This window comes from Ambystoma mexicanum, chromosome 9 (genome assembly GCF_040938575.1).
Source record: "Ambystoma mexicanum isolate Mex_15411 chromosome 9, UKY_AmexF1_1, whole genome shotgun sequence".
Taxonomy (NCBI): domain Eukaryota; kingdom Metazoa; phylum Chordata; class Amphibia; order Caudata; family Ambystomatidae; genus Ambystoma; species Ambystoma mexicanum.
The window spans coordinates 1,299,219,956-1,299,247,578 of NC_090931.1; the positions used below are offsets into that span (position 1 = coordinate 1,299,219,956).

The 27,623-nt window shown below is 42.9% G+C and overlaps 1 protein-coding gene across 1 annotated transcript in view; it reads right to left on the reverse strand.

Annotated features, from left to right (window-relative positions):
- Positions 1–27,623, reverse strand: part of ITGB5 (integrin subunit beta 5) — a 702,124-nt gene that overhangs the window by 597,964 nt on the left and 76,537 nt on the right. The window contains exon 2 of the mRNA XM_069616658.1: positions 8,682–8,767. Coding sequence (XP_069472759.1) covers positions 8,682–8,767 — 86 coding nt within the window. The remainder of the gene's footprint in view (positions 1–8,681; positions 8,768–27,623) is intronic.

Below are 27,623 nucleotides of genomic sequence, written 5' to 3' on the forward strand. Positions count from 1 at the left end.
CCGTGACGCACCAAAGGCAAAGTGCACTCAATAACAGCCTGCATAATACATCATCACGCTCTTTAAACAGAAGTCAGAAGTCAGCTGTACGACATGTACCCGAGATAAGAGCCAGAAAAGGAGAATAGAAGCACAGACACAGCCTGGATAAATCACTCACCAATGGTGTGTCAAGACATACTCAAAGAGTGCCTGAAGAGTACTGCTGTTACGATAGGAACCCATTAGCATAGCATTCAGAAAACCGACACACGGATAAACAGTGCACTTAACGATTTTACCCAAAATATTCTAGGAATGCTGCCAGGTATGGTAAATGAAACCCTACACACCACGATTCGCTTCAATTCGGGGAATGCATCTGATAAAATGTGCACACGTTTTATTGAACAGCAAACTCTACGCACATAACAGCACCTCTCTATAGGTCAGTGATCAGAGCGCTTTGATGCCTTTACATATGGTAGGAGGTGCTATACAAATATAAGATGACATAACATTGATACACGGCTATAGTCAGGGTCTTTCTAGTATTCCGAACCAGTACGAATTCTGGACGTTTCCAATTTTAAAATTCTTTTCAATTTTCCAGGAATTGCACTTTCTTTGCACTATTTGAATGGTTGAAAAGTATTCACACTTTCTGAACATTGCGTTACAGCAGTAGGTGTCACTGGCAATGTGTGCACATTTAGGGTAGACATGTGCACATAAAGTGTCCATAATGTCTCTTCTGCCTGCGGGGCCAGCTGAATGCTGGGGTCCACTAGTCGGTAGCTATCTCTGGTTTCATGCATGTGTGCTTGAGTGCACTACTGCACTGTACTTGCTTTGGGCCAGTGTCGAAGGCGTGTGCGTTCGGGATCTCTGCTTAGCATTTTAGCAGTGGCGGCGAATTGCAATAGCACCGTGGCAAGGTTATTAACATCTAGGCGCAGGTTAACGCACTCGCTCCACTGTTCATCGCAGTAGTAGAGCCTTTGAACACACTCATCTAAACTGATTTTGTTCAAAGGATCATTAGAAGAGAAATATACAGTGCTGCATTTCAACAGCAGCATCAGCACTTTTCACAGACCGTTAAATAATGCATCTCACTGTTGGACTGCCAGCGAGAGTCGTGAAGAGAGGGTCCTTGGAATGCCCCTCCTCACCCCCATGAACATGATGGCCCAAAGAGTCAAAAACGCATGAAGTCACTCACTATTCGGACAGCCACCAGAAGGACCAATGCCTGACACATATATGGAAATATTCTCTTAGAAAGCGTTTCAAACCTTATCCAATCAACGTCTTTATGGGTACAGGTGCTTCAACATTGGTCATGGACCCAAATGCCTTCGATGGAGGAAGTTGACCAATGCTGAGAAACCACTGTGCTGATGTCAATAGGGGCACCACGACATAGCAACGTTAGTCACAAAGCACACTCGCAGCCATGCACAAAGTTACACAAACACACATGTGAACACAGGAAGTACAAGCTTACACAGTTATGTAGATAGAGGACAGATACATAAACATACTGTCAAAAGCTTTTATTATTTTTATCATTAGCTATGTGCTGAAACGCTGAACGCAAGGCAACAAAGAGATGCAGCACAAGCTTGCAGATGCTTATGGCAACTAACCCTTTGGAACTACAGGATCACATAAGGAGCCTGGAAGGACCAAACACAACTAAGCTATGGGAAACATATTACAGTATAGATATGTACAAATCATAACGAGGATTCCATAAGGACACAAGCCGCAGGACGAGAGATGATGGAAAGCAGAGACAGGCTGCACAGAACAAGAAGGCCAGAGCTTGCAGCCAAGGTCAGAGACAAGCAACACATTCCAGACTTAAAACTACAAGAGGCCATCTGCAGAACACAGAATAAATCCTCAAATTACAGACCAGAAGAGCTCAATTTCGTGGTCCTCAACCATGTGATGCCGCCGAGCTAGACAATGGTCATTCACCCGCGGTGGGAAGACAGACGATTCTCAGCAACACAGACATGAAGTGACACATGGACTTGTTAACAACGTTGCAACGTTGAGGGCACTCTCATAAGCAAAAGTGTTACTGCTTACAGATACATTGGAAACACATAGTCATTCTCATCACCTTGAAGAGGTGCACAGAGCGCTGAGAACAGAGCTGGGTCCCAGGCCTGGGGAGACCAGTTCCAGCCAATCAGGGGACACACATCCAGGGGTGGATTCCAGATGGCAAAGGCCAAGTGGTCATCCTGTGACCCTGCAACAATGTAATAGATAATTTCTTGGGAAAGGTGCAGACCAGTAACCCGGCAGGCAAGGGCCTAACAACTAAGACCTATAAGGGTTATTCATAAGGGATACCACTACGATCACCCAACCAAAAAGAGTGAGTGATCGAGAAGGGCCCAGGTTGTGACACAAGAGGACCACAAAACGGCCCGACACGGGCTTGGGAAGTGTGATTCTGGGGATGCTCAAATGTCCTATATGTTTCCTGTCGGTTTTTGCAACGAACAACAGTTCTAACTTGCCCTTGGCTGAGTCCTCCGTTTGTTCCTGGGGGAGGGTTGTTGGGCCCTGGGAGCTGAACGGTGAAGCTCGTGGGAACCCCCAGACCTCTAGCATGCCATACCTAAGCCAACAGTCGATGCAGGGCCTATCCGGCCTGGCCTGGCCCTGTTGCTCCTGGCTCAGGAGCAGCAGAGCCAGGTCAAGCCAGGTTGGCCCTGCATCAAGGCACTTGCCAGGCTCAGCCATAGTGATATTAACTGGCCATTGATGGTAGCAGGTACAAAATGGCGCAAGTATCTGGGCATCTAATAGCAGTGCCTGGCAAAAGGCTCATACTTCTATGTTGGCTTTGCCAATGCTTGTTTTTAACATGATTTCAGTGAAGGACAGACAGGGTGCTTATAAATCGTGTGGGTGAATGCAGGCCTGGTTTTACTACACCAGTAGCAGGTTTACACCTGCAATTAAGTCATTAACTCTCAGAAGACAGCTTTGAAAAAACACTGGCAGGCACTTGAGTGCAACGTTTGCTGGTAAGGCTTGATTAAAACCAGCTCAAAGAGTTCCCATGAGGTGGTGGTAGGAGCGGGAACTGGGTGGGAATGTCCATACGGGATACGGGTTAGCAAGGGCAGTCAATGGGTAGGCAAATAACACCTACAGGTCGTGTGTCCCTCCTCATATGCCAATCCTTCCTCCCTAGCTCTATTCTTCTTGCAATATTTTCGGCTTATAGGTGTTGCAAGCGACACCCGATATCCCAAACTAAAAATCTAATCATGTGCGTGGGGGGGGGGGGGGTAGTGGCAGTTGAGGAGTGTGGGGGGCGGGGGGGAGTACAGATACTGAATTTTTGTGCAGATTATGTGCACGTGTTTTGGGTCAGACAGAACATCTGACTGCATTGTACTATACTTTGACAAGCCAACCCTGGATGACAACCCTATGCACTCAAACCCCCAGAGAGCAAACATGGCCATTTCCAAGCTTGTCAACTTTCATTTGGTGCCCGCAGAGTTACTTCTCTCTAAAGAGGGTAGGCACCAAGGCACACTGCATGGGCAGGAAACATAATACACCTAGATTGGGTATTTAAGAGAAGTGTGGCAGGAAGTGTAGAAGTGTAACAATCTAAGGTTGCTGCCCAAAAAAATAGAAATGGCCACGTTCCATGTGGACAGTGGTGGACAGGATGTGTCTTAACTCAAAGAAACATCCCTAAACAACAGTCTATTGGCTCCTGCTACAGTAGAATCCAAATACTTGAAAAGAAAAATAACGTTGTCCATGCATTCGTCCCTTTTGGCGCCCAAGTCCTCTGTAATGGCCTCCTCCCCTCGCCCACTGTGCAACCAACAGGATCTTCGCCTCCTGCAATAGTTGCTCAGTTCTGCAGTTGAAGCTTCTTTGAATCACGTGGTCCAGTTTATAGGGTCCCCAAAGCTAGTATGCAACCAGGCCAGAAAACACCTGCTGCTCTGCACTTTTGGGAGCCCCTTGGCATGCACTGGTGATACAACAGCCGCCAACTGCAAGACATTGGCAATATCAGCTCTTGGAACCCCTCCCAGTCGTTCTGATCCTGTCTAAACTGGTCTGTGCATCGTTGACCGACCACAGCACCACACTTGCCTGAATGTATCCGAGAAGCCATTTCACTGGCCACCGCATGGCCGCAAAGTGTCATGTTTTTGAGCTATGGAAAAGAGGAATACGCATAGCATGAAGACGCCTGATCAGAAACAGGAAGCCCACTGAGGAACTGAGTGCAGACGGATAGATCAGATGGGTCTCAAATCTCGCCACACTTATGTTTATTGAGTTTATATAGCGCTTCAATCCAAAGCGCTTTACAGTATAACAAGGTACAATAATGGAAGAAGCATATTTACAAACATGAAACAAACCAATGATACAGTATGCAGAACAATTTACTTAAAAGGAGGGAAGAGAGGGGGTAGGGGAGGGGTTAGGAGGTAGGACACCTCACCCCCTCCCGTAGCAAGCAACGAGGAAACACTTTACACACTTTGAAATATCTTTGGAGCTCTTATTTTGGCACGCCTGATTGACACGTTTTTACCACTCTAGAGTCCTTAACAATACCAACGTCATGCAGCATTAAATATACTGCACACTTGCATTAACCACATTGCACCTTTCCATCCATCCATCCATCCATCCATCCATCCATCCATCTATCCGAAGCTTGAAAGAAGGCAGGATAGCTCAACACCAGACCATGTGTTGAGGGTAAATTAAGTATTTAACAAGAAGTGACCTTTTCTGAATGGCATTCCTTTAAGGATTTAGGTTCTTTGAAATCTCTGGATTTAAAGGGCATTTTAACAGATGCTGGGTTATGAATCAAGATTAATCTGTCAGCTGACCACTCAGGGAGGCGTTGCACACATGCTCTGCTCACAAGGCACTTTGCAGCACGGCTTGGCAGTTTGGCACAGACATGGGGCCTCATTACACGGAAGGCGGTAAACCATGGTGCTATTAGCACTATGGTTGCCGCCGGTACCATACCGGTACCACCATGGAGAAAAGGGGAATTATCACCCCATTCCAAGGTTGGCGGGGCGGTAATTCTCCCTTTCTCCATGGCCCTTCCCCATTCCCATTTTTGCCCCATAGGGAAGGAGCTAATTACGGTACCGCAAATTGCGGTACCGTAATTAGCAACAAGGTCCCTTTGCGAGTCCCAACTTTAACGGCTGGTCTATACCGTTAAGGTCGGGTCCCGCAAAGGGACCTCGTAGTAAGGCGGTAAGGGTTTACCGGTACCAGTGCCCTTACCGGTAAACCCTATGGACTGTTCAGGTGGAAAATATATACTTTGCTTGGGACAGTGAATGCAATTGTCATTTTTTGTTTGGGCTGTTAAGTGACGCTTCATAATCAGAAACTATTGCATTAGAGTACAGCTGTTCCATGTCTTTATAACAACAACACAAATAACGAAAACTTTCAGTGAAATAAAAAAACAAAAAAAAAAATGTAAAATTATTTTCTCTTTTTTCCACAGCTTTTTTACCCACCTTCAAGTTCCCCAACCCTTTTTAATCCCTAAATCTTTTTCGTTAGTTAGGTTTCACTGAAAAAGCTTGGCGTTATTTTTATTTCATTATAAACACTGTATACAGAGTACAGCTAGGTAGGAGATGGCCTGTAAGGAGGGACACACAGCTGGCAGGTGTTGTTTGGTTATTTACCCACACATTGACTGCCCATGGCCGTACTAATCCCTATGGCCATTCACACACACTTCCTGTCCATCCCCACACAAAATACATCCTCCTGGAAACTCTAAGCACACTATCAGACAGGGAGATCAAATTTTAGCTTGCCAGCGTTATTTCTAAGCAGTCTGCAGACAGTTAATGGCTAAATGGAAGCAGTTCATGGCCAATCGAGCAATAAAAGCAAGTGTGCCTTCAGCCACTTGATTATTATCTGTTCCTTGCACTGGAGTCTTGTTAAAATCATGCAATGCCAAAGACAGCAGTTGGGGCGTATGCAGAGGTATTAAATAGGCATTTTCCAAGCACTGCTATGATATGTCCAGGTATTCGCGCCATTTGCCAGTGGCTAGCAAATGCCTGTGACAGACCTAAGCTAAAGTCCAAACGGTTGGCTTTGCCACAGCTTCTTTGTATTGCTTATTTTGGGGCAAATGTTGCAATCCTTACCCATACCCTTGCAAAATTACCCGGCACCAAGGAAAAATTACCCAGCGCCGGTGGAAAATTAGCCAATCTGCTCCTAGTGATTTAAGGCAACTCTTGTGGCTTTTGGAAATGACATTCATTAGTAATTACAATTAGAGGAATAAGAGGATATCTTTTTTATTTTTTTCAAAGAAAGAGAACTAATCTGTGCGCAAGAACAAATAAATTGACGCCGTGTGAGACAAGTGGTCGTGGGACTTTTCTCACCAATGATAGGAAATTGAGCACGGACATCTGCGCAGGTCATCATTTGAAACGTAGTTGTTGCACCGACGTGTTGGTGCAAATGTTGGTGGAAAATTCCCCATTATGAAAATAATTGTGCACCACCTGGCATGGGAGCCAGTTAAGTGATCCAGCCTCTTATCATTAGCGCTTGGGCATGGACTTAAATGAACTTCCCTATTCATTCATTGGCCTACTAGGCCAAATATGAAGGAATACAAATGAAAATATATCATCAAAGTGTTTATTGCCCCGGGAGGATAGCTCGCACACAGGTTCGATATACGGGTCGCACTCAGAAACCTCTGGGTGTTTAGGAGTGTTATAAATATGCAACTAAGACAAAAATAATTACTCAACCAAAAAACAAACAATTTCTGTAACAGTGTCTCGATGCCCGTGCGCTGTGTGAGCGCTTTAAAAATGTAAAATAAATAAATAGATATTGCATCAAAATAAAATTGATCTAGCAATTATACCAGAGTCCCAATTTCAACAGTAAAGCCCTATCATTAGTGAACGTCATATAAGCCTTTAAGAACCAATGAAATATATTTTGGAACAATAGCATACACTGAAAATACTAACTACCCAAAGCATTCAGAGGCAATTCAACAGCACTGTCGGCCTGCTCACAACATTTTCTTAAGGTATTTGATTTCGCTCCAAGAAGCAGCGAAGCGCTTCACAGAGATGATATCATAGTAACACCACAATCATTAGTTGTTGTAGAATGATGTGTGGGGTCAAGTAGGGGATGGGTTACAGGTACAAATAGAGGGTCCCAGGAACCAAGTAATATGGACCCTACCATAAAATAGTGTTGCGCTGTGTTTTAGTTATTTGCATTGCATGTCACATGTTTAGAATGTGGTCATAGGAAGAAAGAGGTGTTTTTCAATAAGATGAACTCATTTTGGCCAAGTGGCGATTAGAAAACAGATCTCTGAGCACCAAAGTAAACAATGTGTCTACTAGACCACATCTCCTCCTTCCATGTTCCCACAGACTTCCATCCAGTGCTGGCACAAGATGTGTTCTTACCCAAGGGGAAAAGAGCAATGTGCACCCCCCAAAAAGCCTCCAACCAACGCACCACACAGTAAGAGGCGTGTCTAGCAGAGACCATGCACCATAGCCTCAGTATAGACTTTGCGCCGGCATTTTCTGTGCATCTCCTTACCACGTTTACTTTCCATCCCGTGTTTCCCCATCTCACTTCACATCCTTCCATCCCATCATCCAGCTGAGCTCCTTTCCTATAAATTGTTACATTGAGCTACTGATCCATTGATCTAGCCAATCACCATATAACCAACCATCCCATCTCCATCGCCAAACCTAATTTGAATTCCAACTATCCGTTCATCCTTCGGATCTCCTTTCCATTCCATCCAATCACACATCTCTATTTGAATTCTCCCTTTAAGGTGCAGTTTCTCCATCCATGTTTTCACCCTTTAATCTATAATTATAATTGTTCTTTTATAACATGCTTAATACTGGAGACCAGTTTCTAAGCGCGAGACCGGGATTCAAACCTGTTGTTTTCCATTCAAGACAAACGCGTTGCCCTTGAGCTATCCTCACAGTTTTTATCATACCATCCATTCATTCATTCATTAATTCTTCCATTGATCTAGCCAATCACCTTCTATCTATCCTTCCTTGTCCTTTCAATCATCAATTATCCCTTTATTATCCGTAGATGTTTTCCTTTCCTGCCTTTCTTCTTCTCTCCCCTTTCCCTTACATTCTTTCTATGTCCCCTTTTTCTTTCTTCCTGCCACCCTTCTGATTTTTTCTCATCTATTATTCTACTTTTTTCCCCACTGTCTTTCTCCCATCTCACTTTGGCCTTTCCCACCATTTCCTTAATTGTTGGTTCACTTCCATCATTCTCTTTGTAATGCTGTCTCCCACACTTCTCTCTTGCACCTGTCTCTTTTCCGCCAACTCACTCAACTGCCAATCAGCAATATATGATCTTTAAACTCTATGCTACTGAGGTCAGACTTAAGGGCACCAAAACAAGACTGGAAGATTCATTAAAGTGGAGCTTTGGGGGTGTTTTCACTGCTTTAGGTTTGATTAGGTCATTCTGCCCTCCCCCAGCTTTGCTGCCCTAGGCACATGTCTGGGTGTGCAAGGTTAGATGGTCTGCCCAGCCGTGCTGCTCAGATAATCAACATGAACAAATGTACAGTGAACACTTACCTCCTGAGCACACCAAGCACACTGGGGGTTAATGAGCAGGCAGTCTTCACAGGAAGTAGCACTCCCACTCATGCAAATATTGAGACCTGCAACGAAAAACCAAAGGAGACGGGTCAACCAGCTGACAGAACTTTATAGTTCTTTGGATAGAGGTTACTTTGGTTGCAGGCTAGTAGAATTAGACACCGCACAGCCAAAAAAGTACAAAAGTGCATTCCTTGTCAAATAACCATGCAGTGTTTTAGATAAACATTCTTACCAGGTACACAAAACTGTTTTAAACACGTGCTCCTCCGGAGCCTCACAGGTCCCAGGCTCCCCCGCCAGTCTTTGCACTTGCCTCTGGGCCTCTGCACTTTGCTCAGCACTACTGCACTTCTGGTATTCGTTCCATGAGAGGGGTAACCTCTCTGCATTTAACGCAGGGCACTACTGGACTGGGCGCACTTGTTTCCCTCCCTCCCTCTCACACTTCCATCAGCGTATTTACTAGGCCTAGTAAAATCGTTTTGTCCTGACCTCCCTGTATGTTCTTCTCCCACCCATGTCCCCCTTTTTTTCTCTCCTCACTCTCTGTCATGCACTTGCAGTTTCTGAAATATTGTTAGGCCTAGTACGATAAGTTTACTGATTGTATGTTCTTTCCCCTCTTTTCCTCCCCTTCTGTCCCCCCTTCTTGGCATGCACTTGCACTAGTAGAAATGCAGTAAGGACTAGTATGCTAGCTATTTTTTGTGTTTGATCATTCGGAAACTTCAAGGCCTAAGACTGACTACTGTATTCCCTTATTCCCCTCCCGCTTTGAAGCACTTTGTGGGATACATTGACCCACTCAACAGTATTTCACCACATCACCAAGCTGCATTTGCACAAGAAACAGCAACCTGGCTGCGCTGGCTCCTGTGCGCACCAGGACCTCAAAACTGCATTTTGGCAGCAACAAAAAGATGGCGGCACCGTCCTGCCAAGCACAATTCAGGCAAATTGGAACAAGGGGACACACTGAAGGAGCGTGCCACTGTGTTCTGAAACAAATGGAATGAAGTGAAAAGGCAGCACTGCTTTGCTGAAAACCCCAAAATTCCACTTCAAAATGAAACTTTTCATCCTTTAAAAATGCTGCTTTGATGCTAATTCCATCTGTTCATTCTGAAACCACTGATTAAAAAGGCCCTATATGCCCAGGATATTTCCCTGTGCTTCACCAAAACCAGGCCTAATTCCTGAGTGACAGGCCCAGTCAAACCAACTCTGAGAGAAATCAATAAGCAAATTCACTTTCACTCACACGGGAACACGCGTTTATTTCTTTCCAAAGGTATCCAGGCTAAGCAGTTCAAAGAGACTAACCCTCTGAGCCAGGTCAGTGCCAATGTATCTATGCTTCAGATAAAACTCCTGCATTAAAGGAAATGACTATAGCTGCAAAGACAGTGTGGGAATCTGAGGAAGCTGCCAAACCGAATTTAAAGAAAGACATGCTGGTAATTTTCAACACATGTGGAAAAATGGGATTTTGTAAAACTAAAAGGAAAATAAATTGCCTTTTTAAAAATAAGCTGTTGAATGAAATCCTGCTTATTTAGCAATGTGAAGGGGTTTTGTTGCTGGTGAAAAGACATACATGGGGTATTTTCTTTCAGCGGTTTGTTTTAAACCCAAAATAAGAAAATAAAGAGTTTAAAACGCATGGGCTGAATTTGCAAGCTCTCAAAAACCAGTTATTCCAGTTGTCTGCCTTGAAACTCCCCCCCCCCCCGAGGAAGGTAGCCACACCATAAACTCTCAGAAGAGACTAACAACCCAGTGATAATTACAGGGTGGGAAAGAATCATGTCTACAGAAACCCACTGACAATGGGACTCCCAGGGCAAGGAGATTGGAAGTGTGAAGGGGCAATAAAACCTCCAATCAAGATGAGAAACCCCACCTTGCCTTGAAGAAAATGACAGTTGGTTGCAGTTGAAAGAAGAAAAAGAATGATCTAGTGACAATGGACTGTCTTTTGGTTCCAAAGACTGTTTCATAAATAAACTTTAAAGATGTTTATCTCAACAGCAGAACTTTGTAAAAATTTTCGCAGTGTAAAAGTGAATTTTTGGGCTTTCTTATAAGACTTGGTAGAATTCATTGACACCTTGGGGACGAAATGGGAAAATATGACAGATTACAAGAAAAACATCTATGTTGCAATGCAAATTTTTGTACATGCATCCCTGATGATCATCCACATCCATGTATAAAGTGATACAATCGTGAGTAGTATGAATCCCATTGAAAAGTGCGAAAAAACTGGTAGAAAGGCGAAACAAGGTCTCACGGATTGGAGGATTGGACTGCAATGTGTTGCACAAAATATGTAATCTGTGTATATAATTTGCTAAGAGATTGAAATTGTACAAATGTACGTTTTTTTGGCAAAATCGGATTTTGGCTAAAATAACTGTGGGAGGTTTTTGGACATTGTAAAACTCACACCATAACTCTGACATCATTTTTCTGAAATCCAACTGAGAGCGAGCTGGAGACTATCACCTTTGTCCAATCTTGTTGTTAGAGGTGGGTTTAGTTAAACCTGCCCAGTCATATACTGTGATGATGTCATTAGGCATTATAAATAAGAGTCCCTGACAAGACTCTAGACACACACACAGAGACACACACAGAGACACGCACTCTTCCTGATTTTCCTGCGCTGGCGTCCTGTCCTGTTCCATCCACCCAGAATCCAGATCCCAACTACAAGGCCAAAGCATTGCTGACCCTACCCCAGGGCCCACTGAAAAACCCAAGCATTGCTGATCATGCTCCAGCAAGGCCTACATTCTGAAAAGCACTAAAATTCCCAAATAACCAATGGGGAAAGCTGTGGTGTTTTTGGGAAGCATCCTGATCCCACTAACTGCATCCAGAGGTACTAATGCCCTCCAGCTGATCTGTAGAATCCAGTGACCAGAATTGCCAGTCTAGAAGTGCCACCCGGTAACCAGAACTGCCCAGCTGTTTGCCAGGCAACCTGCTGTGTAGTAACCAGAACCGTTGACTGTCCAAAATCCAAAAACTAAAAAGTGGACTGTGAGTATCAATTGCCACCCCATCTAAACCCACAGCCTATCTTGTCTTTGTCCTCATCCCACTCTCTAAGTCACCCTATCCTTATACTGATAACTTGTTCAAACTGTTACAATCATTCCTGCAATCCTGCCCTTGATTCCTAGTGTTAGCGCCATGTTTCTCTTCATTTCTGTCTTGCATAGATCCTAAGTCATTAGCGATATTGTGTTTAAGTAAATTAATTTTCCCTTAATCCCGCATTATTTTACCCGTTTTTATTAAAAATCGTTTGGGCAATTTCAGGTGGGAATTGCAAAGTTTGCAAAGTTTCCAACGTGTCATTTTGCTACAATCCGTTTCAACCCTGCTACTCATTTTCGAACTGTATGCTTTTTGTAATCCATTCTTTGTGATTGTTAGTGTATTTGCATTGTGGCTTCAGTGAGTAATTATATTTGCTTCAAGGTTTTTCACACACATTCATTATTTATTTGTCCATTTTGGAGTGTCATTTTATCACATTGCAAGGGGTTATCTCTTATTTGGGGATGGAAGGTCAGATTTGAATTCTGTTTCCTATTTGTCATTCCTGATTACCTGCTGCTTCTGTTTATCCACTCAGAATTGATTATGTGTGGGTTGAGGTAACCTTGCAGGGGGAAAATTCTACCTTAAGTGCTATTTTACCTAAACTAAAAATGGTCCTATTCTGTTGTGCTGTGTATATGCTCCACTAGTAAGTTAAACCCAGTGCATTGCTCACCTTCTCATTGTTATCACCCCATTGGTGATTGCTGCCCCATATTAAAAAGTGTATGATTTCTTTTAATTTTCAAATAAATAAATATTGTATTTTACCAACGAGCCTGGTTCATGGTCCATTGTGACCCTGGGCATTTGAAAAGGTGGTGCGATATGAGTGGGGTACCATCTCAATATTGAATCAAAATAAAAAGATAAGCATTTCAGTTGTGCGCTGCATACTAGGCCGAGACCAAGGTGTGTGTCGCCTAATTGAAATCCTTAACAACTTCACACTTGTGTATAAGTGCTTTACAAATAAACAATACAGTACATGATGTTACTGAATGCAAAGAAAGACAAAGCAGAATTAATACTTCATAGGACCAGTCCCCCACTTACTCGTGCAATAGTATTGAAATGGTAGGAGCAAAAAAAGAAAAAAGAAAAAAAAAAAAACAAACAAGCCACACAGGGCTATGCTTTCAACTTTTTCTCAGAGCTGAATAACCTAAGTTATTAAAAGTACCATGATGACTGAACACATGTGGAACGGAAGCAAACATGCCACTGCGTTGGTATTTTACAAGCGAAGAAGAGAGGCGGGCCTGGTGAAGGCACATTCCCCTTCTACTTGAATACACAAGCCCCTTTACACAAGGCTCCTCTTGAAGGTCTAACTGCATTTGCCCCAAATTTAAATCAACATCACAATAAGCAGATTTCACTCTTAATTGGGGATAAACAGAGGCCGCAGGTTAAAACTCAATAGATTAGCTTGTAATCCATATGGGATCCTGCCACACATACATTCTTATTACTTCAGGGTGAAAGATTTCACTTCCGTGGCAAACATTTAAATCATCCCCAGGTTAACATATCACCTCCAGTGGGTTCTTTCTGGGGCATTCTTTGCCAGTGGTTGTTGCGAACCTGGTTGGATGGCAGCTACTCTCAGCAGTTAAATAGTGGCTTATGCTTGGAGCACAGTTGCACCTACCGTGAAGCTCAAAATGAAGGCCAGATTCTGATATTCGCCATTTCCATAGTTGTAAACTGGTCAATTCTCACTTATGATCGCTCTCAATCTCTGTTGCAATACAGGAAGCAATTGGTTTTGATGTTGTGGCCATTGCTGCCACGGTGCCGGGTTATGCCCTCTTTGAGGGTGGCGAGACGACTTCTTACTGGAGAGAAGAGAATGATCTGGTATTGTACAATGCCTTTAAAATCCCTGGAGTCCCACCTGGGAGAGGTGCATGGGCTTGCAGTAAAGGATGTCATAGGGTGCGAGGGTTAGGGGGATCCCTCTTTGCAAGTGATAGAATGCGCATATCTGCTTTATTTAGGGTATTCTAGATTTGGTTGAGCCCCCCATTGCTCCTGCGGTGTCAAGGCACTCACTTCTGTGCATAAGAAGAGTGAACAGATGTGGTCAACGTGGTGCATAATGTTCACAGTCCCTGGAACCTATAAGAAGACTTCTTTGCCCACTAAATACTCCTCCTACTCAGTAACACAAATCTCTTCAGAGCAAATCGATAACTTGGCGTTCAAAGGTGGGGGAATCCACAGCATTGTTAGTAGAGTACTCAACAATATCTCATTACGTATTTCAGTGAAGAAGCAGGTAAGAAAGACATCCAGTAACCCCCATGAAAGTATGCCTATACGCTATCAGACCAGAACTGTTGGAATAAGGGTGAAATAATGCATGTAGTTGTCCTGACAGCCTTGCGAAATGTCTGTCTTGTGTTGATTATACTATGTATAAAGTAGCATTGCCCTCTAAGAGAAAGACAATTTCCTGGAGGAAAAGGTTTGCATTTGGGCTAATTTGCATACCCACAATTCCTTGCTGATGTGGCTCAGAACTGGAAGTGAACTTCAGCGATGACTAAAAGGTTGCGTTGTGGAATGTGTGACTTTGTTCAAATAGACTATCCTACTTTTACACTTCATGTGAAAGGTTTTTTTTTCAAGCGTATTTAAACCCACCATAACTTTAGTTAAGGTTGAGTTAAGTTGAGCAGATTTATCAGCAGATGTGGGCAGTCATCACCAGCTTAATTCGCCCCACCCCCGTTGCTGTCCCCTATAACGCCATTTTGTATGTCATTGTGAATCCCTTCTCTTATAATATGTATGTGTTCATGGGCTTTCCAACAGGAAAGGAAAGCTGGTCATGGCTTCCCACATCTGCTGAATTTCAAGGGTTTTGTCGGGTTAAATCTGCTCAATTTAACTGCACCTTAACTAAAGTTTTATCAGTGAATTTCAAAGCTTTTGTTATTTTTTGTTATTTTTATTTTATTTGGTTGGCTGATAAAATCAACCATACAAATATAAATACAACCAAAAACATTGTCATACACACATATACACTATACATTTAAAACAGATAGTTACACAAAAATTCATTAAAAACTTTTGTTGGGTTGTGTCAGAATTACTTCCCCAACAATACAATTTGCAGAAATTAAATATATTACTTTGGTATCAGAGGAAAAGTGGATTCCAAATATTGCGCTATCGCTATACGGACGGCTAATTTCGTATTTGTGAAAAGACAATACCAAATTTCATCTGGATCCATAAAACAATGAGACACAATAAGATTCTTAAAATATATTTCTCGCTTATCCTTTAGTGCAGGACATGTTACAATACAATATTGGAGTGTTTCTCTCACTGTTCGATTCTTGCAGAAGCGACAAAAATTTTGTTCAGGTGATATTATTTTTCTCCTAGCCCACATATCTTGCGTTGGCCAGAGGTTCAACCTGAATCGAAGAAATTTGGTTTGTATTTGGGGAGATGGACACTTAGCTAGATAATCGGCTGTAACACAGTATTTTATAGCCAAACAATGAGGTGTTGAAATCCTCATAGGTCAGACATCTAGCTCGATTCATAATCCAATCATGCTGATAGATTTTTATTTTGGCACAGATTGTCTAGTAATAGAGCCAAATCAACAGAAGCAACTGCCAAAGTGTTGTACTTAAGCCATGTTTTCGGGAGCATATGCTGCGATGTTAATAAGTATTGGGCTACTACACCCAGTGTATTCGAGGTATCGAGGCTCAACAAAGACTTTTTTAGGAAGGCTGACATTTTCCACAACACATATGCATGTAAAGATATCAGTCCAACTTCAAAACGAATCAATGGGAGTGGCGTACAATTAGGAAGGCATATCATTTGTTTCCAAAACCGAGATTCAGATTTATACCACCAATGTTGATATTTGGGGGCATTAGCTTCCACTCCATATAATAGAATGGGGGAAATCACCTTTTGTTGGTAGTATAACACTGTCCGTTTCAGTGAGAATTTGCCAAATTTCCGTGTTATTATTTTGGCTTGAGCAATTAGGGTCTGCAATTTACTTTTTAATTCTATTTTGTTCACCTCACTATTCAATGAGTCTGTCATTGTTATGCCCAAATATTTATATTGGGTGACATTTGTGAGTTCCACCTAATCCAGTTTCCACTTGTAAGGCCTCTGCTTAGTTCTAAAGTTTGGTCTACAGACCATAACTTGCGTGTTATCTGTGTTTATTACAAGGTTGTTTTGCTTTGCATAGGAATCAAGGGACTTTAACATATTTTGTAGACTTATTGGAGTTTGGGATAATAACACAAGATCATCGGCATATAATAAATAGCATATTTTGTGTTTGCCTATTCTTGGAGGATCACTTGCCACCTTTAGTAAAGAGTCAGCCATATCCAGTATAAACAAATTGAAAACAGTGGAGGCCAGAATGCAGCCCTGTTTAAGGCCACGATGTGTTGTAAATTCCGCTGTTAATTGTCCATCTAAAGTCAATCTGACTTGCATTGTAGTTTCAGTATGTAAGAGCATGATGAGTGTACAAAGTGACGGGGGACAATTGTACAAAACTCGTTTCTGATATAATCAAAGCCAATCAATGGAGTTGAAGGCGACTCGAAAATCAATAAACGCTTAATAAAGCAATTGATTTTGAGACGCCATGTCAGCTTTGATCATGTTTAGAGCCATGATATTCGGAATTGTGCCTAAGTCGGTAATAAAGCCAGCCTGGTAAGGGTCTCTTAATTGGGTTCTTTGAGACCACTCATTAAGGTCCCTTAATATTAATCGGGAAAATATTTTCCCAGCAGCATCCAGGAGTGCTATAGGTCTATAGCTCATTGGAAGCTGACGATCGCCCTTTTTATAAATGGGGACTATGATGAAATGCCTCCAAGAGGGTGGTAACAATTGTGTTTTATTTATGGCAGTGGAAATGCAGAACAGTATATAAGCCCAAATTTCTGGATTCCTTTTCAAAGTTTGATTTGAAAGGCCATCAGGCCCGCAAGCTCTAAGTTGCCTTTTTGATGTAAAGTTGTATATCGACCAAATCAAATTTGACAAAGAATTTACTCAATATCCAGGAGTCCAATCCCAAACAACCTTCTGGAGGTGAGTAGAGTCTTGAGAAATGCTCAATCCAACGTTGCTCTGCGACACCATTGGCTTGAATTACAAATTGAGGACCTTGTGAAGCCTGGTTTATTAGGGCCCAAGTTTTCGCAGGGTTTTTAGCCTGTAGCATTCTCAGCATTTTTGCTCCGACTTCCTGATATAGCTTGGCTCGTCTAAATTAGAGCCAGTTCTTAAACCTAGTTTGGAGTCGAGTTAGGATAGCTGCTCTCACCACTGTAGGTTGTTTTAGAGCTTCTCGCTTTTGAGCTCTAGACAAAGTTTTTTGCCTTTTCACCTCGTGATTATAGACATGAAATTTTGACACTTGACTAGACTTCGACGATTTATGTTGGAATAAGTGCATCACATCACAGTACATAACACTATGTATGTTGTCACCTGCATTTTTTGTTTTCAATTTCGATAGTTGGTTAAAATCCTCTAATGACTCATCCGTCCATCATAGTCTGTTTTGACCAGGATTTACTGAGAAGAAGCCCGGTTGAAGATGGTTCCTCTTGGTTTAGTTAGTACTAGGTATAGCCCATTTAGTTATTAATTGGTCATGATCACTCACATTTGATTCCACAATACAAACGTCCAGGATAAAAGGGAATAGATTCACATAAACATAATCAAATCGTGGATTGACTCACTCCCCTGCGCCGTGTAGGAGGTGGGGGAATGTCTGACTTAAATGCTCCATTTAGTCTGCACAAATTCTGTGATTTTATAAAGTAGTTCCATTTTAATAATCTGCTTTTATTGATTGCTGATTTCTCAGTTACACAATTGAGATTCAGGTCACCTCAAGTAATATATAGGAGACTGATGGATCAAAAGCAATCAGCAGAAACATTTTGGTCAAATCTTCTCAATAGTCCCACTGGGTTCCAATACAAATGGACAACCACACACTTGAATTAATTTGTGTATACCTTTACCAATTGCGTCTAACTTTTAGGCATGGCCCATTGCTCAGATTGTAGGCCAGAGTCTTGTTTTATTGCAATAAGTAGGCCAGATGTTGGTCTCCCTCGGTTTGTTTTGTGAGCAGCATTTAAATGAATATCATAATTGTCCCATATCGGAACCTCTGTGAGCCACATCTCTTGCAAAAGTAAAATATTAAAACCAGTCAAAGAGTTTATTATTATTTAACAAATGCTTGAATCCTCTGGAATTCCAACTAAGTAAGGAGATCCCCAAATCAGGAGTAATTACGTCTAGTTGCTTAGAGGCTTCAAGACATTTGCAGACACACCCATTTTGGCTGCCAGAGATCACATTTCTGTGAGAGGTGGACCGCAGATCTTGGCCCTTATTTACCATGTCAGGATTTGTACTATATGGAGCATTTATCAAAGGGGACCTCTATTGAGATTTCAAACCCCAGGGCAAATAACTGTTTTTTAGCCAACCATGTAGTGTTTTGGATGATTGGAGAGTTCATCCAGATTCAGATAAAATTTAGCCTGGAGACATTTGAGAATTCCACTAGAGCAATGTCAGTTGATACAATGTCTTCAAGTTGAGGAACATCCGAAAATATGGATAAAATGGATCGCCGATTTAAATCAAACTGCATACAAGGACTCAGTCTGCATACCAGATTTAGGTAATGTGCAGCAGGCCGTTTTGATGGATATAATGACTTATTGTCAATTTTCAGTTTCTGTTCCTTTTTCGAAGACCCCTCAATGGCAGGCTTGTTTACCTATTATTGACTAGCACAGATTGCATGAGCTGAATTATATCAGGTGCTAGATCAGCTAGAAGGGAATTTTTATTTCCTCATGCACTGCGGGCAATTTGGAGATCGGTGTGACTCCTTCCGACTCCAATGGGCCTGAACCTCTACTTAACTGAATGGCCTTTATGTTTTCATCGCCAGCATCAACTGTCCTTGCACAAGATCTCAGCGTTGGGGATTCATTACTCAACGGAGCATGTCTAACCGAATGTAAACCTGCCCAACATTCATAGGCAAGCTTTCGGGTATATTCGGTCTCCCTACTGTAGGAGTAAACGGTGTCCGACCATATAGGCATCCACCACTCTTCTGATCTCCCAGCGATGAAGGTCAGTAGGATCTGAAATGGGTGGTAGGCCAGAAATACTTTTGGTAGGCAAGGCCTTTCTAGCGACAGGAATTTCGTCCGGAACAATCTCAGACGGCTTCAACTTATTCATCCAACTGGGCATAGGAGATGATCTCCTTGGTCGCAACACCCAATTGATGACTGGCTCACGCTTGTGCTTGTAATTGGTATTTTTTCGAAACGGCACTGGAGACTATTACAGAGCTTTTATTTGGTAGTTTGATGGCTTTAAAGAATTGTTTTGTATTTGTTAGAGAATTTTTCTTCAGATCTCTGGTTTTTGGGCAATTTAATCTGGGCAGGCACACGAGATTTCTTTTTTGATGAATTGGCAAAAAACGTGTATGTATTTTTATTTTTAAATGCTACTGGGTCCACAAGTTGAGGGAGAGGTTGCGCATTTACTTCACCTCGTGGTTGCACCGGTAGATCATCAATAATATCAGCATGCACTGGAATCACAGAGCCTAATTTAGGATGGCCTAAGATTACTATTGCGTCGAGTACATTTGTTTGATTATCTACACAAAGTTGTTTGACAGGCAACCATAGCACACATAATGGTCACTGTCGGTTCGATCCAAGCTTCTCGACTTTCGCCACAACCAAAGCCCTGTTTCTTCCTGCCATGTCAAAATGTTGTCAATCTGAGCAGATTGCAATGTACATTTTTTGTCAAATGATTCATATAATTTACTTAGAGAAAGCATCGTCAAATTCATGGCATTTAGAGCTATTTCTATTAGTTTGGAGGCCGAATCCACTTGTGGCAGAATCGAAAGATCCAGTAATGGCACAATCGCTCTCCGTGGTGTTGGGGCATGAAAAGGAGGCCACTGACTCAGAGTTTGAACTTACATGTTCATCAAACAAGATGGGGGAGCCTGAGAGATTTTGTGAACGGTCATGTACCGAGAATCGAGAGACACTTGGGTCTAAATCAATTATTGCCACATCAGGCAGTGCATTGCCACTCGATATATCTTTTTGGCCCAGAGCCACAGTAGGTGCATTTTCCAAAATAGCACTGTCAGTTAAGGAGGAATAGGGGGCATTGCCTGTGCCAACAAACCCCTCCTTTTGGCCAGTAAAAGGCAATACAGGAACTTCTTCTGGTAATCTTTGTGGCAAGGCATTCACAGACTTATCAACAATTTGGCTTGGTGATTGACTTTTGTCCAAAATAATCGGCACCAGAAATTGTGGCAATACACTGGCAGTTGACAAGCTTACTGTATTTGTTCTTGTAGGCATTGCCAGTTGGACGTCCTTGCAAAATTGTTGGATGTCACGCGACAGTGTTTGATTGGCACCAAGCTTTGCAGCTTTGTAAGTATGTTTCTCGGTTGGCGTGGATGTCGAGTAATTTAAAGGTCGTTTCCGTGAGGAGAGTGACTGATATTTTTTTTGGCGCTTTTTCCAATGGGTTTGTTATGGGGCATACCTGTATTCAGTTTTGGTACTTTGTAGTGTAACATCTTGAGCACTGACAAAATAAGAAAGGGATAAGCACCTGACAATGGAACACTGGAATAGTATCTCTCCACCGCCCCAACGCGACTTTGCGGCGAAGAGGCAAAGAGGTACTTGCAGGTACTTTGCCTGGTGCGCACGTGCTGGTGCGCGCTCAGTCACACTTAACTCCTTAATGCCTGGAGGGGCGGGGCTTCAGATGTTTTGGCCGTACGATGGCACTTTTCACACTAAATAAAAGAAAATAAAGCTGTAAATGGATATAAAATATAATTATCAAAGTGTCAGGGGCTGGGTGATTGTCTGAAGTCACTGCAGATCCTTGTAGTGAAAATACTGTGATGAGATGAGGCAAGTCAAAGGCTGCAGCAGAAATCCACAAGGAACAGCGTGCAAGGCAAAGAGGTAGCTCCAGGTACTATAGTTTTGTTATACCATAGTTATACAATAGTTTATTTACGGGCCACTAGCCATGGCCTTCGGCCGTGTCCACTGTACATGTTCCCCCAATATGTTTCTATTGGCCATGGCCACCATACATGTCTTTCAGGCCCAGGTCATGCCCACTGTATATATTAAATCATTACCGGGCCACTGCACATGTTACCCCAATATGTTTCTTTTTGACCCACTCAGTATCCATGACTGCATGTTCATGGCCATGCCCACTGTTTATTTTAAAACACTACCAGGCCACTGGCCATGGCCGGTCCCTCAATATGTTTGTTTTGGGCCCAAAAGGTGACCACGGCATGTCTTTCGGGCACGCACACTAGCCAGGGCCTTCGGCTGTGCCCACTGTTTATTTAACAAAACTACTGGTCCACTAGCCATGGCCTTTGGCCGTGTCCACTATGCATGTTCCCCCAATGTTTCTTTTGGACCCAATCGGTAGCCATGACCTTTGACAGTGGCCACTATATGTCTTTTGGGACCACTAGTCAGGGCCTTTAGCCCTGGCCAGTGAGCATGGCATTTTGCTGTTCCCACTGTATATTTTAAAACCCTACTGTGCCACTAGCCAGAGCCTTCGTCTGTGACCACTGTACATGTTCCCCCACTGTATAGTTTAAAACAATTCTGACCCACTCGTCATGTCCACTTTCCATATTGCACCATTCGGTTCCTTAAAGTAACCCAGTAGCCATATCCTTCGGGCACACCCATTGCACCCTGCCCAAATCACTATTTGGTATGAATTTTGTTAACTCTTTTTTTGTAACTTTTACCCCATAACCGCCGTTATATTGGCAATGCATTAAAAATAACCACAGTTATCTGGAAGTGCCCGCAAATAACCACGGTTATCCATTAAAAAGTGCGGAAAATCCCAAATTCCTCCCTGTCCTCCCAGAGTGCCCCCTCCTCTTGGCATGCTCCCCACTCCCCTGAAGTCCCCTTTCCCTCCATAGCCCGCTCACATTCCCCCAACACTTGTCATTTCATGTGATGGATGCACTTTCATTCCCAATCACATTTTCTTTTATAACTGCAGTTAGCTAACTCTGAACTTGGTCCCCAGCCCTACCCGCGGCCCCCCCAGCCCAACTCCCAAATTTCAGTGTCCTCTTCCCCCACCCCACTTCTACCATGATACCATTGCATACCTTTTCCCCCTCCAAATGGCATTTTTTCCACTTTCATTTTCAGCTGACCCCGGTTATCTCTCAGATTATTTCTGAAAAGCCTCTCTCCTGCAAAGCACCATGGGAGATATAGCTATAACTGTGGGAGAAGGGGGCACCCCTTGCTATGAAATATTTTAAAAACTACTGGATGCAATAACCCCAGATCCCTCCCTGAAATGAAGTCAAAACTTTGTGCCAAGTTGTTTCGTACCTGGCCCAATTCCAAACAGCGGCTTCTGCTGTACGCTGTGTCGAAATCTTTACTTTTTAGCTTTGGGGAAATGAAGGAGACAAGAGTTTAACTTTAATAACTTTCATTTTTTAACAGGTATTTCCAAATATGTCCTATTGGGTGGTTGAAGGTGGTGGGGGCCTGTGACAGCCTTTTTGTTTGCAAAATTGAAACTAAATCTGTCACGCTAGTCAAAGGCAATTAGCAATTAATTTTATCGGGTTTCCTATGTATCTCAATACTCAACCTAACTATAGTGCAGGGACCGCCAGACTATAATATAAATATTGCTTTTCCAAAACATTTAACACTCTTGTAAGAATGTCAAAACATTAAAACAATATTAGTAAACAAAGGCAATATCAAATCAATTCCTCCTTAATTCACCCCAAGTTATAGGTTTTTAAATTAGCATACGATTTGATATCTCACTAAATTTACTCAACATATTTTGTGACCTGAAGTCAAGGGAAGGTAGGAGCCTGTAGGTAGGTAGGACCCCTGCGCTGATCTGCTTGGTGAGTAAAGGTTGTTGTTCTTCCTGCAGCCGTTCCTAGGGTTCCAGTGGCACAGAGCTCCTCAAGTCCCAATGTTAATGAGAAATGAAAAGCTGGGGTTGGAACCCTGGCTTTAGTGGCGCTGGATTTGACTTTTGTCATAAATTAGGGTAATGCCTGGGTGTAGGCTCACGCAATCACTGCTCGGCACAGTTAGGTTTCCATGTTGCTTATTTTATTGGTTGTTTAAGGGCAATAAAGTTGCCCTGGTCTGTAGACCTTGGCAACTTTACTGCCCTTAAACAACCAATAAAATAAGCAACATGGAAACCCAACTGTGCGGAGAAGTGATTGCGTGAGCCTACACCCAGGCATTACCCTAATTTATGACAACAGTCAAATCCAGCGCCACTACTTTTTGACCGGGCCTTGGCTTTTACTAAATACATTTTGTAGAGTGTACTGACCATTAGGTGCAGGCATGGAGGCAGCAGTCAATCAGGTTGCTCCAAACACAGTCTGGACTCTCCAGTAACTTTCTGCATTCAGAGCAAGCCGACAGCTGCACCCTCTCAATTGTCAACCTCTCTGCCTTTCTAGCACCCACCACTGGTAATAGGCCAGCATTTCCCCATTAATTTCCTCCCATTATTCCTCCGCATAACCTCAGATCCTCTTCGCCCCCTCCACCATATTGCACCTTCTGTCAGCTCCCTCAGCCACCACAGACATAGAAAGGGGATCCATTTTCTTTTACGGTGGCCAGCTTTGTTTCTATTTTTTTCTATGTGAATTTGGCATTCCCAAAGCCGTTTCCGCATGGCAAAAGAGGGCGATTGGGATCCCGTTTTTGGTCCGGGGTGCCAATAGAATTAATGGTAGGGAGTGAGGGTATACACAGCTTGTAAGCAGCCTAATGCCTTACACAGGCCCAAGCGCTTATGCGCTTCCATCTGGTGATTAACGCTAAGTTTCTGACCATGATGAAAGCAACCTCGATGACCAATGCACATTCAATACACCTGAAGCACTGCATTGGACAAACACCACATGCAATACAGTCCATCGGCTACCCTACATTGGATCTTCCCATATAGCCCTTCTTTCCATTCAACGCATTTTCAACAACTTGTTCCTTTCCTGAAAGTCGAGTGCATTGCTGACGTAGACAAACTGCTCTCTGACCTCCCACAGAAGGACAGAACACCTGCCCAACCAGCAGCTCATTACTTATCAGCCATTTGGGAATCACTTAAGAGGACCATTTTGAAAGCTTCTTTTCGAGGCTTTCTGAGAGAATGTGCTATGTGATGGGAAAGACTTTGCCAATAAACATTCTAACAGCCTGACCCGCTTGCTGCATCTTCTCAGCCCAAAACGTATGGAGCTGCTGCAGGTCTGGATATTCCCCACATATTCCCCCTTAAAAAACCCACCACTACAGTAACGCGCCTTCTCTACACGTGGGGATTGTCAGCATATCAGTGCAGGAAGTGGGCCCAAACACGGAGCGGCGCTCCAGTTAAAAAGGTCTTGCCAGAACCCTGCTCCGTCCTCCAGACTCTCGCAGACCACTTTCACATCCTGTGCTTCATCAAGCAGACCACTTTCAGAAGACTCGGGGTTCACGCCGAATCTACTGAAAGCAGTTTGCTCATTGTAGTGCTTCCTAACTCATTCCTCAAGGAGCCTTCAGAACACAGTGCCTGCCTACAGAAACTGCCTAAACCTCACATTCAGTTTTGTAACTCTTCCAGCTGGTCTATATGTCCGGCATTTTACAGACATCTCTTTATTAGGGTGGTTATTGTGACCAATCAAAACATAAGAGTAGATTACTCGCTTAAAAGGTTTTTAATGAATCACTTGAAGACATGTTTAACATTTAAAATTGTGAACGTTATGTTGTTCCCATAATGCTCTTTGCTTTTATGCAAATCGCCAGAATTCAGTTCTATATAGAGATAATGTGTTGCACAACCTAGCCCAGGTGCCACAAACCGCCCCCTACTTCCCAAATCCCTGCTCCTCCTATGAAGTGACGGTTCCCCCCAATAAATGTTTTACATTTGCATTCACTGAGCATAACCCATTTTAAACGCGTTGCACTTATTCAAGAGGCAGGGTTATTAATGGCAGCCAATTTCAAATGCTATGGCGTGTGAAAAAAAGTAGGGAAGAATAGTGTTTCTAGCAAGCAGTGGAAAACAAATACTCAATATTATTAAATTGAGCCAATCATTTTTCCTTATTTAGGGCCACATCACGAGTATGGCAGTAGTTCAGCAGCACATCTGCTGAATTACTGCCAAATCTATTATCGCTACCCCCACTTGGTCCCGCGGATTTAACACAGCATTACAAGTGGTGTCAGGGCGATGCAATTACCCATTTTTGTATTCCATAGGAATCCATGGGGATTTCGGCAGAATTAGAGCTGGTGATAATTTTGGTGCTGTAATTCCACTGATTTTTGGCCGTAAGGTGTAAGATTTCCCTCCAGCATTTTGCTAGTGAGGCACCTTCCACAATACCGCTAAACTCATAGTATGGCAGTGCGGTAATGGAATTACCACTGCATTACCACCGTTTTTTACCCAAACCATTGTACTTGCAGGCAGGACCTTACAACCTCACTGCACTCTGTACTGTGCTTGTCGATCTTCTGCAAATAGTTCATCACTAGAAAGTCACCTGTGCAATACATTGTGCTTGTATCAATTCTCATTTGGCAACAGGAACCACTGCAGAGAGCAGGGTGCAGGCTTGAGGTGTCCAAGACTAGTGACGACTTCTTGTGCTGCTTTGATGCCAGACTTTCTGCTAACTACTTGGGTGAATGTATCACGCCTGGATCTCTGCTGGAGCCAAATGAGGCATGCCAATTTCCGGACTTTAGACTATTTGTGGCCAATGGAAAGACCGCAGAATCATTGCTGGTCAAATTAGAATTGCAAATGAAAGCTATTTACACCAATAACCAGTTCCAAGATGCACCAGGAATCAGCTGGCGGTTTCTCCACAGCAGCTCAGTAATGTCCAAAACGCCACGCATTGCAAATTAATGCAATGGAAAAAATGTGTCATGGATCAACTGGAATTTCCGGCGGGGGTCGGGGGTCGGGGAGGGCGGTACGGGGGATGGGGGCGTGCACCAGAGAGTATTGTAATAGGGTGGCGTTGGCTAGTTGCGTCTTCCAATTTTCACCACTCTAGAATTTGAAAGAAGCATGAGTTATAGGGTTTAGAAACTTATATTGCTTCCGCTTGTTACACTTTATTACTATTTATTTTAATTTTATTGTTTGCTTATTAGGCGCTTATACAATAAGAAAATACTGTTTCAAAGCGCCCAAGGCAAGGCAGACTTCTATTTTGATAGGGTTACAGACCAGAATATTACGTGGAAGTGAAATAGTGCTGAACATCTAATATTTCAAAATACAGTCAGCAAAAGTCAAGCACTGCCCTTGATAGTGTTGTAGTGGTGAGAGAGGGGGCTGGGACGACAGAGCAAGCGGGAAGGGTTATGGGAGTCTTTTCCTAGTTTATGCCACAGCAGCTGAGCTATTTGGGGGGGAGGGGACATTGACCAAAATGTAAATACAATGACATGGATAGTGGGCTGATAATTCTATAGCAAGTGCAATGTATTTTACAGAAATTCAATAATATGACTTTATATACGAAGTTGATATTAGGCTGAAGTTTATTTTGCTTCAAGATATGACAAGCAGTCCAGAATTACTTCCAAAAACAACAGTATGTGTTAGACTTGCAGGACTGCTGATGCGTGGTGCAGTAGGAGAGCCATGATTGCTGTTACTGGTAGATGCCACCGAACAAAGGCAAGGAGGCACAAAATCCATCGACCCTGGTCATCTGAACAGAAATGGGTCACTTTAATCTGCCATCTCCAATTTAACATTAGACTGATTCCTCTTGCATTCCAAATAAGTGAACGCATGCCTAGGAGGGCCACCCGATACCTCAATATGTTCAGACTTCACAAATAATGTTTCTTGTAATGTACTCGAGAGTGACCATCACCTCTCGCCACTATTTGGACCCCAAAATATCTAGATTACAGCCGTACGAGTCTAGCTTTGTGCCACTAGGTGGCTAGTGGTCTCCTTGTCCTTCAACAGGGTTTGGACCATCTTGACTCTGTCTTGGGGAAGCGAGTAACCACGTGTCATTCTGTCCTTTTATTTTGTACATTTAAAAAAGGCATCTTGTTAGACAGTGGTGACATGGCTTTACGCAGCCTGAGCCAGTTAACTGACCAAATAAAAAAATAAACAAATCATGCATGTGATGTGTCATATTATGCAATGTGGGGTCCTAAAGTTCTATGTGTTGTGTTGCCAAATGCATCATGGTTGGAAATATCATGAAATTCAGTTTTTTTGATCTAGACCTTCCTTCTACATTGATTGGGGTATACCCCCATTCTTCCCTTGCATGCATACATCTACTGGACTTCCTCTTCTTTCCATCCTTGTGTATTATTTTAAATCTTCCTTCCAAATTTCAATTGAAGGTCATTTCTCATTTTTAAGGGTGTTTTGCAATTTCTTTCTGGTTATTCCCATTTGTTCATTTACCCTGCACCATCCATTTTTGGACATACTGGTGGCTTTTTACACTAGAACGTTATATCATCTCGGGAAATGTCATGCCATTCCAGGTCATGTTTTATTATGTTGTGTTTTCAATGCTCATGTTTCTTTGTACAAGGCTGACAAGGGCTT